The following is a 16768-nucleotide window of genomic DNA, read 5'->3' as shown; positions in this document are numbered from 1 at the left end:
ATTTTCTAGTAACGTTTATGAATAGTTATTTGGTCAGAATAGTTGAGTGTCATAAAAATATCCGCACATTCTGGGAAAAAGATGCTACATTAGCACAATGTATAACCACTGATTTCAGCTCTAAATATGCACATTTTCGTACAAAACATAGGTGTATGTATAACCTGATGTTATAGGACTGTCATCTGATGAAGGTTTATGAAGGTTAGTGAAAATTAATATCTTTTGCTGGTTTATTCCCTATCGCTAACGTGCCTATTGCTATCGCTAACGTGCCTTAAAGAATGAATGCGGTAGTGTGGTAGGCTATTGTAGTAAGCTAATATAATGCTATATTGTGTTTTCGCTGTAAAACACTTAAAAAATCGGAAATATTGGCTGGATTCACAAGATGTTTGTCTTTAATTTGCTGTACACCATCGATTTTTCAGAAATGTTTTATGATGAGTATTTAGGTATTTGACGTTGGTGTCTGTAATTACTCTGGCTGCTTCAGTGCTATTTCTGACGGTAGCTGTGATGGTAGCTGCAATGTAAAACTGATTTATACCTCAAATATGCACATTTTTCGAACAAAACATAGATTTATTGTATAACATGTTATAAGACTGTCATCTGATGAAGTTGTTTCTTGGTTAGTTTGGTTGGTTCTTGGTTAGTTAGGTTGGCTTTGTGCATGCTTCCTGTGCTGTGAAAAATGTCTGTCCTTTTTTGTATTTGGTGGTGAGCTAACATAAATATATGTGGTGTTTTCGCTGTAAAACATTTTAAAAATCGGACATGTTGACTGGAGTCACAAGATGTGTATCTTTCATTTGCTGTATTGGACTTGTTAATGTGTGAAAGTTAAATATTTTTCAAAATTATTTTATGAATTTCGCGCTCTGCCTTTTCAGTGGAATGTGGGAGGAGTTCCGCTAGCGGGACCCGGGTGCCAGACAGGTTAACAATAATTTTTTTTGTGAAGCTTGCATTCAATTGCCACTCCCTGTTGCACACAAGCTTAATTCCCCCTGTCACAGGGGGATTTATGGCTGATTTAAGAAGAAATCATCAACCTGTCACGTTGGTATAAAGAGATTCAGGAGACAGACGCAGGAATGCGTAATAGTTTGTTTTATTGTACCCAAATTACGGCGTGCCGTGTAAAGGCACCGGGACGAAGACCAAACAAACACATAACAAAACACAGGGTAGAAACCCAAAACAAAAGAGCGAGGAGTACCTCGAATAAATAGCACACTCGAACAATGATTTAACACACGGGACGAGACCTGTAATCATCTGTGCAATCCACAAGGGCACGAAAGCCCAAAACACACAGCACAGATACTCACACACACCAACGGACATTGTAACAATAATCGACCCCATCATGGTGAACAAAGGGCACATATATACAAATAGTGGGAATAGGGGCCAGGTGTGCGCAATGAAAGTTCCAGAGGGATCCGTGACACAACCCTGCTACGTTCAACTCTGTTACTTTATTTGGCACTTAATAGGCACTTACTATAGTGTATATATATACATTTTTTTTATCCTCTTGAGATGGAAAAACAAGTTTTTTATTAAATTGAACATGTGCTCTTTATGGTGAAATCAAACATTTCTTTTGACCAAGTTACACTTCACAAAGGGCACCTAATTTGTATAACGACCCAATGCAATCACCATTCCGACCAGAATTCCCTCAACGTCTTCTGCTCGTTTAATTTCCCAGAGGCTGTGCTATTGACAGGTCTGGGATTCTCTCACAAACACACAGAAGGGCTTCCCTGGAGTCCCTCCTGCTTCTCACAGGAGCCAGAGGACCCTATAGAGGATATTAGCATACAGGACAATGCTGTGGCCATTTACGACAGTATAATTGCAGTCCTTGTCAAGTGCATTCACAGCCAATGTTAATTGGTGATACCTTGCAAGTCTCAAGTGATTCCTGTCGACTGCATCCTCTTTATGCCACCAAGTGAATGAATGCTTATAAACAGGGTCACACAAACTTGCATTTGATTCTCATATTATACGTTAAATTACCCGTAATTATAGTGTTATTAATGTTATTTTAATAATACTTTTCTACATCATTATGATTACATTAAAAATCTCTCCAGGTAGAAGTTTGTTGGCACAGATCTAGGATCAGCTTACCCTCCACCAGAATGAATCTTCATCATTAGGCAGGAAATGCAAATCTGACCTTAAATTAGAAGAACCCACCTGTGGCTTCCACCATGCCCTCCAGGATGACCACTACCTCAAACTCCTCTCTCTCCAGCTGTTCCTGTGAGATCTCCCAGAAGGGACTGCACTCGTTGAACTCGTGACAGATGATGAGTGGCGACACCAGGAAGAGCCTGTCGTCCCCCGTATCGAAGCCCACATTAATATCCGTCTGATTGAGAGGGATAAACTCCCCTTCCTTGGTCTGCTTGGAGTGGATCAGCTTGGCCCGGATGGAGGCCTCCACGATATGTGAGTTCCTCAGGTCTCCTACCCTGAACATCAAACACAGCTTGCTGTCCCTCACAGAGATCACCGCCTTGTGGGAAAACATGAGCGTCTCGGCTCGCTTCTTGGGCTGGGAGATCTTGACGAACATGCATCCCACCATGAAGGCATTGACGATGGAGCCCAGGATGGCCTGGACTAAAAGCAGGAGAATCCCCTCTGGGCATTTATCAGTGATGACCCGGTAGCCGTAGCCGATGGTGGTCTCCGTCTCGATGGAGAAGAGAAAGGCGGAGACGAAGCCATTGAGGTTGTTGACGCAGGGGATCCAGTCTCCGTCATCGGTGTGGTCCAGGTCTCCGCGGATGTAGGCGATGAGCCACCAGATGAGACCGAAGAACACCCAGGTGGTTGTGTAGACCAGGGTGAACACCAGCAGGTTAAAGCGCCACTTCAGGTCCACCAGGGTAGTGAAGATGTCTGTCATGTAGCGGTATTTCTCGCGCACATTGCCGTGATGCACGTTGCACTTGCCGTCCTTCTCCACGTAGCGCTGGCGCTGTTTTCTCAGGGTACCTCCTGAACGTTTGGAACCTTTACCGCCCCCACCTTGCCTGCCACCCACCACCATGGTCCGGTCTGTGGGCACCTGTGTGTTGTTTATGTGAGAGAAAGAAAGAAATAAAGAAAGAAGAGGGTTAATGACTGTGTGATTTAACAAAGTAAGTTATTGCTAAATTGATCACTTCCATCAAAACTTCCGTCACCTTGTTTTTGGGGGTATCCCATCTTGGTTTTGACAGCTTTTGGTGCTGTTTCTCCACATCCTGTCCAAAACGCCCTTTGAAGCAATTCATGGCCTCGAAGCGTTGGGCCATAGTTGCTGTTTCTGGCCCCAAACAGTACGCTTTCTAGCTGGAAAACAAAAGCATATTTACATTAAAGATTAAAGTCCACTGTGTAGGGGATTAGCGACAAACCTGTGACATTTCATGTCAAACTGAAATGAGGTGTGGTGCTTTTTTAGTAATACCAGAAATTCATCATAAAATATAGAAGAGCCTACGTAAGCTTTTATGAACAGCTCTCCAGATCAACTCATTATAGCTGTTCACCTCTGTCAGCCTGGGCAGGCGAGGCTCAGAGACATGGTTCATTTCTGCCATTGATCAGCAACAGCAGACACCCTCAAGCCAAACAGAGAACACACCAGTAATTAATTATGCTCAGAACCACTTCACAGTTTTAAATCCCATCTTCCCACATACACACTGGGGCACAAACACTGGCGCGCACGCACGCACACACACCATGACCCTCTCTTTTCCACAGCTAACTACGTGACTCCTGGCTCACTGTAGAAAGGATAAAGTGAAACCCTTTTAAGTGAATCTGCCTCATTATGCCATTTGTCATCCTCCCAAATCTCTCCAGTCAATGCAGATCTGTCCACCACTGCGGTGTGTGACTTGCAACATTCTAAAGATGAGAACGACTGAACTTCAGATGGGTTGTAGCCTACTGGAGATGTAGATTGCATGATCAGCAACCTAAGACACATCTCAGTTAGTTGCACTGCGACTTGCAATGTCTGCCACCAGCCAAACAAAACAACTCAGCTTCCTCATTTGTCGTTATGTAGATTCCAGAGCTGAGTACTGGTAACTAAAGGGAGTATAACAGATGTAATGTAAGAGGGAGGGAGCTTCAGGGTTACTCAGATAGTCCAAGGATACTGCTCCATGGCCATGTGCTCCTTTGTATTGACAGGAGTTCAAAGCTCCTAGTTCGTCTTCCGTGGTCAGTGTGGGGGGCAGGGGAGGGGACAGGGCAGAAAGCCACACTCTCCCTCCCTCAGCAACACTCTCACAATCACACTCACCTCATGTCAGCTAGTTGCACTTCTGTTGTTATAAAAGGTCTACAAGCAGCGTTTAAGATAAACTAATGACAAGTGAGTATGCGTGTCCGTGTGTGTATGTATGTGTGTACCAGTGTAGGCTCCTCAGAGGAGGAAGGGGAAGACCATCTTACTCAGTGAATTTAAAAAAAATAATGAAACATTAAAAAAGGTATCCTTTTAGACAAAACTATACTAAATATATTCATGTCACCAAATACCTGATTAAAACACACTGTTTTGCAATGAAGGGCTACAGTGTTCTCAGCAACACACTTTAGGCTATTACTATTGTCACGTTCGTTATAGCAATGAGACCAAAGCGCAGCGTGATTTGAATACATCTTCTTTAATGAAGAAAACACAGAACGAACTATACAAAAACAACAAAACGAACGTGAAGCTATAAAATAATAATGCTGACACAGGCAACTAACCATAGACAGGACAAAAAAACCTATCACCCTTGTCACACCCTGACCTAACCAACAATAATAAAGAAAACAAAGAATACTAAGGTCAGGGCGTGACAACTATGGTGTAGCCAGAGGACAGCTATTCCCCATCCTCCTCTGGCAACATTGACTTCAATATGTAGCTAGTTAGCGGGTACGCGCTACTAGCATTTCAATCAGTTACGTCACTTGCTCTGAAACCTAGAAGTAGTGTTGCACCTTGCTCTGCAAGGGCCGTGGCCTTTGTGGAGCGATGGGTAACGATGCTTCGTGGGCGACCGTTGTTGATGTGTGCAGAAGGTCCCTGGTTCGCGCCCGTGTCGGGGCGAGGGGACGGTTTAAAGTTATACTGTTACATTGATGCTGTTGACCCGGATCACTGGTTGCTGCGGAAAAGGAGGAGGTTGAAAGGGGGGTGAGTGTAACGGATGTGAAATGGCTAGCTAGTTAGCGGGTACGCGCTACTAGCGTTTCAATCAGTTACGTCACTTGCTCTGAAACCTAGAAGTAGTGTTGCACCTTGCTCTGCAAGGGCCGTGGCCTTTGTGGAGCGATGGGTAACGATGCTTCGTGGGCGACCGTTGTTGATGTGTGCAGAGGGTCCCTGGTTCGCGCCCGTGTCGGGGCGAGGGGACGGTTTAAAGTTATACTGTTACAAATACAAAACCTAGGAGGCTCGAAGGCCTCACCCCCTTCCATAGACCTACATGGTAATTATGACCACTTCCGGAGGACATCCTCCAACCAATCAAAGCTTTTGCAATATGAACAGACATGTTGTCCATCAAATCATAGGATTAGGATCAGAGAACGAACCTAATGTGTTGTATTGGGGTTGTGCCACAGAGCATTACGGGGGTTCTATGTGTTGAGAATCTTGGTGAGTTGGTGACATATTGGATAGAGATTGACAGTTAAGAGTAATAGTTGAGCATTTTTAGGATATTATTCCATTCAAATTAGTTTTTTCAAACTACAGGAGATAGAGGAGGTAGATTATATGTTGTTTTCTTGGTTTTAGAACTTTATTTTTGTGTGGAGTTAGTGCAATTTATTTAAATTTGCCTTGCTAACTTTAGTAGCAAGTACTAACGTTGCTCCCGAGTGGCGCAGTGGTCTAAGGCACTGCATCTCAGTGCTAGAGGCGTCACTACAGACCCTGGTTCGATATTGGGCTGTATCACAACCGGCCGTGATTCGGAGTCCCATAGGGCGGCACACAATTGTCCCAGCGTTGTCTGGGTTAGATTTGGCCGGGTAGACCGTCATTGTGTTGGGCCAGTAACCGAAAGGTTGCTGGATCGAAACCCCGAGCTGACAAGAAAAAAATCTGCCCCTGAACAAGGCAGTTAACCCACTGTTCCCCGGTAGGCCGTCATTGTAAATAAGAATTGTTCTTAATTAACTTGCCTAGTTAAAAAAAGGTTAAATAAAAAAATAAAAATACTCTGATCTGGTATTTAGGCTATTTATCAAAGGTGATAACACATAATCACTCCGGACAGACACAAGCAAAAACTCATGACATAAATGTTGCAGCTACTAGGCTACACCTAAACATTAGACATCTGACATGCTGTATGGGATGAAAATTAATTTTTTTTCAGTCTGATCAACTGTAGGCTACTAATAATAGCAGGTGCATACAGCCTATGCGCCCTGTCGATCTGGTCAGGGTAAACTAATTGGTAATGTTATGTATATATAGCCCATTTGTTTGTCAGAAGAAAATGTGAATGTGATCAAATTTGGTTTATATTCAAACTTGGGCTGACTATGCTGCCTATACCTTTTCAATCCAAAATTATTAACTGGAATTAATCAATCAACATAATAGTGATGACATAGACTGTGAGTACATTTTTAATGAGGCCTACAGTTGCAAACATGCTTAAAGAAAAGCTCAGCCCTGTGAGTTCTATTGTCTATCAGTTGTTGTCTCTGTGTCTGGGTAGAGGAAACTCCCCTGTTAGTCTAGTCTAAGTATAATTAATATGAACAAGTACAAGGTTGCTGCAGTTTGACATAGTTTTAAAAATCTCCTGAAGAAAACAATGTGACCTGATTAGAAAAACTGGTCCCATCATAGCCCATATAAACCCTTTTTACAATAGTCCTGTAGCACAGCCTGGTCTCATAGACTAGATGTAATCACTGTCATACCCTATAGGGTCCAGGCCCCAGGGAGAACCATCTTTCCAAGGGCTTTATTGGGGCTTTATTCAGGAATGTTTCTTGGGCTACTTTGTGTCAAATGGGCGAGATGCACAGTCTGTGTTTGACTTTGAATTCATGGAGAAACTTGTTGTCCAAACCTATGATGGCGCAGCTGTAATGGAATGCATCTGCTATTTGCATTTACAGCTAAGTCCCCTCCTGTTCCCTGATTAAGAGGTGATGACCACTCCACTATCATTGTCAACTCTCTCCTGACATGAACTGAAGCCACGTCTCATGTGTCCGCTCATCCACTGGCACATTGAATGTTTCCTCTCCAGGCACTGTGAGTAGCCCTGTCAATTTTCTCTCATTACTGCATGTAGATTCAATCATATACACAATCACATTATTAAAACATCATTGATTTTACTCATTGCTTGGACTAACTCATTCTTAGCTATTTTGTCTAACTGTGTAGTGTATTGTGTTAGTTTGTCTTCCCATGTCAAATCCTGTCCTGCCCTCAGCGGAAGAGTTGAGCTCGTCTCCAACACCATCCATCCATGATGAGCCTGTCCTGCACTGAAGGCTCTGAACACCTCAACCCCTGTCCGGCACTGAAGGCTCTGAACACCTCAACCCCTGTCCGGCACTGAAGGCTCTGAACACCTCAACCCCTGTCCGGCACTGAAGGCTCTGAACACCTCAACCCCTGTCCGGCACTAAAGGCTCTGAACACCTCAACCCCTGTCCGGCACTGAAGGCTCTGAACACCTCAACCCCTGTCCGGCACTGAAGGCTCTGAACACCTCAACCCCTGTCCGGCACTGAAGGCTCTGAACACCTCAACCCCTGTCCGGCACTGAAGTCAAGCCTCTGATCAACTCATGCCTCATACCCTCATTCAATCGCTGCTGTGATCCCTTTCTAACAGAGTGGAAGTAGCCCTCTCATTCCCACACCTCTCAACTGTTCTCTCTCAGCTCAGCAGTGTCATAGCTTAAAACATGTTTACAGGGCACAGAGCTTCTGGAACAAAACACCCAACACTTGAAATAAATAGATCTTAATTATAGAGTAGAGTGGCAAAGTAATGGTCGGGGGGCACATTGAAGGTGAAACGCTCAAGTCATCTTTCTTTTGAGCCATACTGCCCCCGTTCTATAAACTGCCGCCCAGCATTTATAATGGACAAATAATGAATCATTACCAACACCACCTACTCACAGCATATTTCTCTAATGACCCCTATTTGACAGCAGAGATTCATTAAGTCCCCGAGTTTAGATGTTGAGATGAAAACATTCTCTGCCACACACACACTCCCGATTAAACTTCTTTGAAGTTATACGCTTAAAAGGATCAGCCTCCATTCCCCATGCTCTGTCCAGTGGTAGAACACTGGCAGTAGGTGTGGGTGTGATGAGGAGTTGCCTGTTAGTCAGCAGGAAATGTGTGAAAGCTGAAAGCCATATTAACGATGCAGGTCTCTGTGGGGTACGTGGGGGGAGGACAGGCAGAGACAGACGGAACACGCTGGGAGGCCACAAATCAGCCACTGATCCATCTAGAGGTGGGCTCGCCTGACGAGAGAAGATTAAAGAGACAAGGGGACAACATGCTGCATACAATATGACTGGGAGGAGAGACATTAGCCAAGGACTGGCAGGGGAGGGAGAGCAAGGGAATGAGGGAGGGGGACAAGCAAACAAACAGAAAGAATGAAGTAAATAAAGAGATATAGGAAAGGGAAATGAGGTAGAAAAACAAATGAGGAGTGAAAATGAGGAAAGAGAGAGGGACAGAGAGTAAGGAGTAGTGTTGGACAGGGCAAAAGGCAAGGATGATAGTGTAGATTGGCGAGCAGATCGGTCGAGTAGAGGGTTTCAGGAAGGGAGATAATGAGAGAGACAGTAAAGAATAGTTTAATAGGGCCAGAAAGAGAGAGATTGAGAGAAGGGGTTAATGGTTTGAAAGGAAACCACAGGTGTGGTTAAAAAGGTCAGAGAGGAGAGGCTAGAGGGAAGATGATGACTAGTTGTAGAGGCTGGAGCAGCCAGGTGTGAAGTGAATCGGTGAGTGCTAGGCCTAGTGTTGACACCAGTACCACTACTGCTAGTAGCAGTGGCCATGTCTGTGTGTGTTTTTACAGGCTTCTCTCCAAGTTTGCATTCTGATCACAGTAGCTTCCCCAGAGGCTCAGTCAACCAACATGGCTTAATCTTAAAGACAGGACTGACCTCAGTGCAGAGTAGCCAGGCAGCATCTGCTTCCTCAGCACAGCTCTACTGGCACAGCATGTTACAGCACTAATGCCACCCAGAATAAAGAATAGTTGTCAGGGATAAGGGATGGAGGCCAGCCTGCTGGGATGAAATGTCATGTCACCAGTATGAGGAAAAGATGAAGTCTCATTCTCTGTGTCGCCTTTGTGAGAATCTTGTCGAGAGCACCAGTGATTCTCTACTTTTTTCTTATTATTTTCGCACTCCATTTATCACTCTCCCCTGCTCCTCAGTCTCTTTCCCTAGTCACTTTACTCAATTCATCTGGGTTCCCATTTTGGCTCAGGATGATGAGGGTATAATGGCCTCATTGAAGACTAATGCTTTATAATGAAATTACCTGTCCAGTACAAACTGAGAGCCAGACAGACAGAGAGAGAGACAGACAGACTTGCCAGGACAGAGAGAGGATGCTTGAGTTCACTCCCCTCAGCCATTAAATTACATAGCCAAAGAGAACAGCAGTTGGGAGAGAGAATTGGTAGACGGGAATTAAAGAATACTGCAAGAAAGAAGAAGTGAAAAGAAAGAGAATGGAGTGGAGATAATTAGGAAGTGGTGAGGCTGAAATGAGAGCCAGGCAGACTCACTGCATTCTCATTTCACACTGTAGTCTACACACCATCTTTAAAGGCTTTGTACCACACTTAAACACTCTGCCCTTGAGAACTTTATCTTAGGGGGGCAGAGAATGAGTTGTAATGGCTATTTTCGGATGCCGAGCAGTTGCCATACAAGGCGGTGATGCAACCAGTCAGGATACTTCTGTAACCGTAATAGCCTTGGCTTCATGCATGTTAACATTAGGAGCCTCCTCCCTAAGTTTGTTTTGTTCACTGCTTTAGCACACTCTACCAACCCGGATGTATTAGCCGTGTCTGAATCCTGGCTTAGAAAGACCACCAAAAATTCAGACATTTTTATCCCCAATTACAATATTTTCAGACAAGATAGAACGGCCAAAGGGGGCGGTGTTGCAATCTACTGCAAAGACTGCCTGCAGAGTTCTGTTATACTATCCAGGTCTGTTCCCAAACAATTTGAACTTCTACTTTTAAAAATCCACCTCTCTAAAAACAAGTCTCTCACCGTTGCCGCCTGCTATAGACCACCCTCTGCCCCCAGCTGTGCTCTGGACACTATATGTGAACTGATTGCCCCCCATCTATCTTCAGAGCTCGTGCTGCTAGGCGACCTAAATTTGAACATGCTCAACACCCCAGCCACCCTACAATCTAAGCTTGATGCCCTCAATCTCACACAAATTATTAATGAACCTACCAGGTACCACCCCAATTCCGTAAACACGGGTACCCTCATAGATATCATCCTAACAAACTTGCCCTCCAAATACACCTCTGCTGTTTTTAACCAAGATCTCAGCGATCACTGCCTCATTGCCTGCATCCGTAATGGGTCAGCGGTCAAACGACCTCCACTCATCACTGTCAAACGCTCCCTGAAACACTTCAGCGAGCAGGCCTTCCTAATTGACCTGGCCGGGGTATCCTGGAAGGATATTGATCTCATCCCGTCAGTAGAGGATGCCTGGTCATTTTTTAAAAATGCCTTCCTCACCATCTTGAATAAGCATGCCCCATTCAAGAAATTTAGAACCAGGAACAGATATAGCCCTTGGTTCTCTCCTGACCTGACTGCCCTTAACCAACAGAAAAACATCCTATGGCGTTCTGCATTAGCATCGAACAGCCCCCGTGATATGCAACTTTTCAGGGAAGCCAGAAACCAATATACACAGGCAGTTAGAACAGCCAAGGCTAGCTTTTTCAAGCAGAAATTTGCTTCCTGCAACACAAATTCAAAAAAGTTCTGGGACACCGTAAAGTCCATGGAGAATAAGAACACCTCCTCCCAGCTTCCAACCGCCCTGAAGATAGGAAACACTGTCACCACCGACAAATCCACTATAATTGAGAATTTCAATAAGCATTTTTCTACGGCTGGCCATGCTTTCCACCTGGCTACCCCTACCCGGGACAACAGCACTGCCCTCCCCTCTGCTACTCGCCCAAGCCTTCCCCATTTCTCTTTCTCCCAAATACAGTCAGCTGATGTTCTTAATGAGCTGCAAAATCTGGACCCTTACAAATCAGCCGGGCTAGATAATCTGGACCCTTTCTTTCTAAAACTATCTGCTGAAATTGTTGCCACCCCTATTACTAGCCTCTTCAACCTCTCTTTCGTGTCGTCTGAGATACCCAAAGATTGGAAAGCAGCTGCGGTTATCCCCCTCTTCAAAGGGGGGGACACCCTTGACCCTAACTGCTACAGACCTATATCTATCCTACCCTGCCTTTCTAAGGTCTTCGAAAGCCAAGTCAACAAACAGATTACCGACCATTTCGAATCACACCACACCTTCTCCGCTATGCAATCTGGTTTCAGAGCTGGTCATGGGTGCACCTCAGCCACGCTCAAGGTCATAAACGATATCGTAACCGCCATCGATAGGAAACAATACTGTGCAGCCGTATTCATTGACCTGGCCAAGGCTTTTGACTCTGTCAATCACCACATCCTCATTGGCAGACTCGACAGCCTTGGTTTCTCTAATGATTGCCTCGCCTGGTTCACCAACTACTTCTCTGATAGAGTTCAGTGTGTCAAATCGGAGGGTCTGTTGTCCGGGCCTCTGGCAGTCTCTATGGGGGTGCCACAGGGTTCAATTCTTGGACCGACTCTCTTCTCTGTTTACATCAATGATGTCGCTCTTGCTGCTGGTGATTCTCTGATCCACCTCTACGCAGACGACACTATTCTGTATACTTCTGGCCCTTCTTTTGACACTGTGTTAACAACCCTCCAGGCGAGCTTCAATGCCATACAACTCTCCTTCCGTGGCCTCCAACTGCTCTTAAATACAAGTAAAACCAAATGCATGCTCTTCAACCGATCGCTGCCTGCTCCGGCCCGCCTGTCCAACATCACTACTTTGGACGGCTCTGACTTAGAATATGTGGACAACTACAAATACCTAGGTGTCTGGTTAGACTGTAAACTCTCCTTCCAGACCCACATCAAACATCTCCAATCCAAAGTCAAATCTAGAATTGGCTTCCTATTCCGCAACAAAGCATCCTTTACTCATGCTGCCAAACATACCCTTGTAAAACTGACCATCCTACCAATCCTCGACTTCGGTGATGTCATTTACAAAATAGCCTCCAAAACCCTACTCAATAAATTGGATGCAGTCTATCACAGTGCCATCCGTTTTGTCACCAAAGCCCCATATACTACCCACCACTGCGACCTGTACACTCTCGTTGGCTGGCCCTCGCTTCATACTCGTCGCCAAACCCATTGGTTCCAGGTCATCTACAAGACCCTGCTAGGTAAAGTCCCCCCTTATCTCAGCTCGCTGGTCACCATAGCAGCACCTACCCGTAGCACGCGCTCCAGCAGGTATATCTCTCTAGTCACCCCCAAAACCAATTCTTCCTTTGGACGCCTCTCCTTCCAGTTCTCTGCTGCCAATGACTGGAACGAACTACAAAAATCTCTGAAACTGGAAACACCTATCTCCCTCACTAGCTTTAAGCACCAGCTGTCAGAGCAGCTCATAGATTACTGCACCTGTACATAACCCATCTACAATTTAGCCCAAACAACTACCTCTTTACCTACTGTATTTATTTATTAATTTATTTTGCTCCTTTGCACCCCATTATTTCTGTCTCTACTTTGCACTTTCTTCCAATGCAAACCAACCATTCCAGTGTTTTTTCTAGTTTTTATTTTACTTGCTGTGTTGTACTCACTTCGCCTCCATGGCCTTTTTATATTTTTATTTATTTATACATATATCTGTTTGCCTTCACCTCCCTTATCTCACCTCACTTGCTCACATTGTATATAGACTTATTTTTTTTATCTTTTTCACTGTATTATTGACTATATGTTTGTTTTTACTCCATGTGTAACTATGTGTTGTTGTATGTGTCGAACTGCTTTGCTTTATCTTGGCCAGGTCGCAATTGTAAATGAGAACGTGTTCTCAATTTGCCTACCTGGTTAAATAAAGGTTAAATAAAAAATAAAATAAATAAATGCTCTCGATGGTGCAGCTGTCAAACTTTTTGTGGATCTGGGGACCCATGCCAAATCTTTTCAGTCTCCTGAGGGTGAAAAGTTGTTGTCGTGCCCTCTTCACAACTTTTTTGGTGTGTTTGGACCATGATAGTTTGTTGGTGATGTGGACACCAAGGAACTTGAAACTCTCGACCCACTCCACTACAACCCTGTCGATGTGAATGGGGGCATGCTCGGCCCTACTTTTTTTGTAGTCCACAATCATCTCCTTTGTCTTGCTCACGTTGAGGGAGAGGTTGTTGTCCTGGCACCACACTGCCAGGTCTCTGACCTCCTCCCTATTGGCTGTCTCATCGTTGTCTGTGATCAGGCCTACCACCGTTGTCCTCAGCAAACTTAATGATGGTGTTGGAGTCATGCTTGGCCATGCAGTCGTGGGTGAAAAGGGAGTACAGGAGGGGACTAAGCACGCACCCCTGAGGGGCCCCCGTGTTAAAGATCAGCGTGGTAGATGTGTTGTTGCCTACTCTTACCACCTGGAGGGCGGCTCCTCAGGAAGTCCAAGATCCAGTTGCAGACGGAGGTGTTTAGTACCAGGGTCCTTAGCTTAGTGATGAGCTTTGTGGGCACTATGGTGTTGAACGCTGAGCTGTAGTCAATGAATAGTATTCTCACATAGGTGAATATTTTGTCCAGGTGGGAAAGGGCAGTGTGGAGTGTGATTGAGTCATCTGTGGATCTATTGGGGCGGTATGCAATTTGGAGTGGGTCTACGGTTTCCGGGATGATGGTGTTGATGTGAACCATGACCAGCCTTTCAAAGCACTTTATGGCTATAGACGTGAATGCTACGGGGTGGTAGTCATTTAGGCAGGTTACCTTCACTTTCTTGGGCACAGCAACTATGGTGGTCTACTTGAAACATGTAGGTATTACTGACTCGGTCAGAGAGAGGTTGAAAATGTCAGTGAAGACACTTGCCAGTTGGTCCGTGCATGCTCTGAGTACACATCCTGGTAATCCGTCTGGCACTGTGGCCTTGTGAATGTTGACCTGTTTAAAGGTCTTGCTCACATCAGCTACGGAGATCTTGATCACAAAGTCGCCCAGAACAGCTGGTGCTCTCATGGATGCTTCAGTGTTGCTTTCCTTGAAGCGAGCATAAAAGGCATTTAGCCCGTCTGGTAGGCTCGCCTCACTGGGCAGTTCGCGGCTGGGTTTCCCTTTGTAGTCCTGCCACATCCTACGAGCGTGAGAGCCGGTGTCATTGGAGTCAATCTTAGTCCTGTATTGATGCTTTGCCTGTTTGATGGTTTGCCTGAGGGCATAGCGGGATTTCTTTAAGCGTCCGGATTAGTGTCCCGCTCCTTGAAAGCGTCAGCTTTAGCCTTTAGCTTGGTGCGGATGTTGCCTGTAAACCATAGCTTCTGATTGGGATATGTACGTACGGTCACTGTAGGGACGACGTTGTCGATGCACTTATTGATGAAGCCGGTGACTGAGGTGGTATACTCCTCAATGCCGTTGGATGAATCCCGGAACATATTCCAATCTGTGCTAGCAAAACAGTCCTGTACAATAGCATCCGCGTCATCTGATCACTTCCGTATTGAGCGAGTCACTGGTACTTCTTGCTTTAGGTTTTGCTTGTAAGCAGGAATCAGGAGGATAGAATTATGGTCAGATCTTCCAAATGGAGGGCGAGGGAGAGCTTTGTACGCGTCTCTGTGTGTGGAGTAAAGGTGGTCTACAGTTTTTTTCCCTATGTTTGCACATGTGACATGTTGGTAGAAATGAGGTGAAATGGATGCATTTAAATCACTAGCCACTAGGAGCGCTGCTTCTGGATGAGCATTTTATTGGCCTTAGAGCTCATTGAGTGCTGTCTTAGCGCCAACGCCGGTTTGTGGTGGTAAATAGACAGCTACGAAAAATATAGATGAAAACTCTCTTGGTAGATAGTGTGGTCTACAGCTTATCATGAGGTACTATACCTCAGGCGAGCAACACCTCGAGACTACCTTAATATTAGACATCAGGCACACCAAAACTCCCTCCCACCAAAACAGGCTGACATTTCAGGCTGTCTATTCAAACAGCTGTTAAGCTAAAAGTGCATTATCATTATTTTCACAATTTCAGTATTATTCCAACCTCTTAGTATGGAAATATATATAAAACACAGGAAAGTACGGTTTTGACTGCAGTGGGCCTTTAAAGAGACTTCCTGGCTATGATTTAAGCATGTATCACAGTAAGCCTTTGTCTCATATACAGTACCAGTCAAAAGTTTGGACACCTACTCACTCAAGGGTTTTTCTTTATTTTTTTACTATTTTCTACATTGTAGAATAATAGTGAAGACATCAAAACTATGAAATAACACATGGAATCATGTAGTAACCAAAAAAGTGTTAAAGAAATCGAAATATATTTTAGATTTTAGAATCTTCAAAGTAGCCACCCTTTGACAGCTTTTCACATTCTTGGCATTCTCTCAACCAGCTTTATGAGGAATGTTTTTCCAACAGTCTTGAAGGAGTTCCCACATATGCTGAGCACTTGTTAGCTGCTTTTCCTTCACTCTGCAGTCCAACTCATTCCAAACCATCTCAATTGGGTTGAGGTCAGGTGATTGTGGAGGCCAGGTCATCTGACGCAGCACTCCATTACTTTCCTTGATCAAATAGTCCTTACACAGTCTGGAGGTGTGTTTTCGGTCATTGTCCTGTTGAAAAACAAATGATAGTCCCGCTAAGCGCAAACTAGATGGGATGGCGTATCTCTGCAGAATGCTGTTGTAGCAATGCTGGTTAAGTGTGACTTGAATTCAAAATAAATCACAGATTGTGTCACCAGCAAAGCACCCTCACACCTCTTCCTCCATGCTTCACGGTGGGAACCACACATGCGGAGCTCATCCGTTCACCTACTCTGCGTCTCACAAAGAGACGGCAGTTGGAACCAAAAATCTCAAATTTGGACTCATCAGCTCAAAGGACAGATTTCCACAGGTCTAATTGCACAAGTTTCTTGGACAAGCAAGTCTCTTCTTCTTATTGCTGTCCTTTAGTAGTGGTTTATTTGCAGCAATTCGACCATGAAGGCCTGATTCACGCAGTCTCCTCGGAACAGTTGATGTTGAGATGTGTCTGTTACTTGAACTCTGTAAAGCATTTATTTGGGCTGCAATCTGAGATGCAGTTAACTCTAATGAACTTATCCTCTGCAGCAGAGGTAACTCTAGGTCTTCCTTTCCAGTGGCGGTCCTCATGAGAGCCAGTTTCATCATAGCGATTGATGGTTTTTGCGACTGCACTTCAAGAAACTTTCAAAGTTCTTTAAATTTTCCTGTCTTTTTTGGTTACTACGTGATTCCATATGTGTTATTTCATAGTTTTGGTGTCTTCGCTATTATTCTACAATGTAGAAATTAAAACTAAAGAAAAGCCCTGGAATCAGTA

The 16768-nt window shown here is 44.6% G+C and overlaps 1 protein-coding gene across 1 annotated transcript in view; it reads right to left on the bottom strand.

Moving 5' to 3' along the window:
• LOC129837386 (G protein-activated inward rectifier potassium channel 4-like) overlaps window positions 1–16768 on the bottom strand; it is a 35031-nt gene that overhangs the window by 8172 nt on the left and 10091 nt on the right. The window contains exons 3-4 of the mRNA XM_055903515.1: window positions 3219–3366; window positions 2221–3100 (exon numbers count right to left, since the gene is read on the bottom strand). Of these exons, the coding sequence (XP_055759490.1) occupies window positions 2221–3100; window positions 3219–3329 (991 nt within the window). The 5' untranslated portion in view covers window positions 3330–3366. The remainder of the gene's footprint in view (window positions 1–2220; window positions 3101–3218; window positions 3367–16768) is intronic.

Source organism: Salvelinus fontinalis, chromosome 38, assembly GCF_029448725.1.
Source record: "Salvelinus fontinalis isolate EN_2023a chromosome 38, ASM2944872v1, whole genome shotgun sequence".
In the NCBI taxonomy this organism is placed as follows: Eukaryota; Metazoa; Chordata; class Actinopteri; order Salmoniformes; family Salmonidae; genus Salvelinus; species Salvelinus fontinalis.
This window is presented reverse-complemented; position numbering and strand designations above follow the sequence as displayed.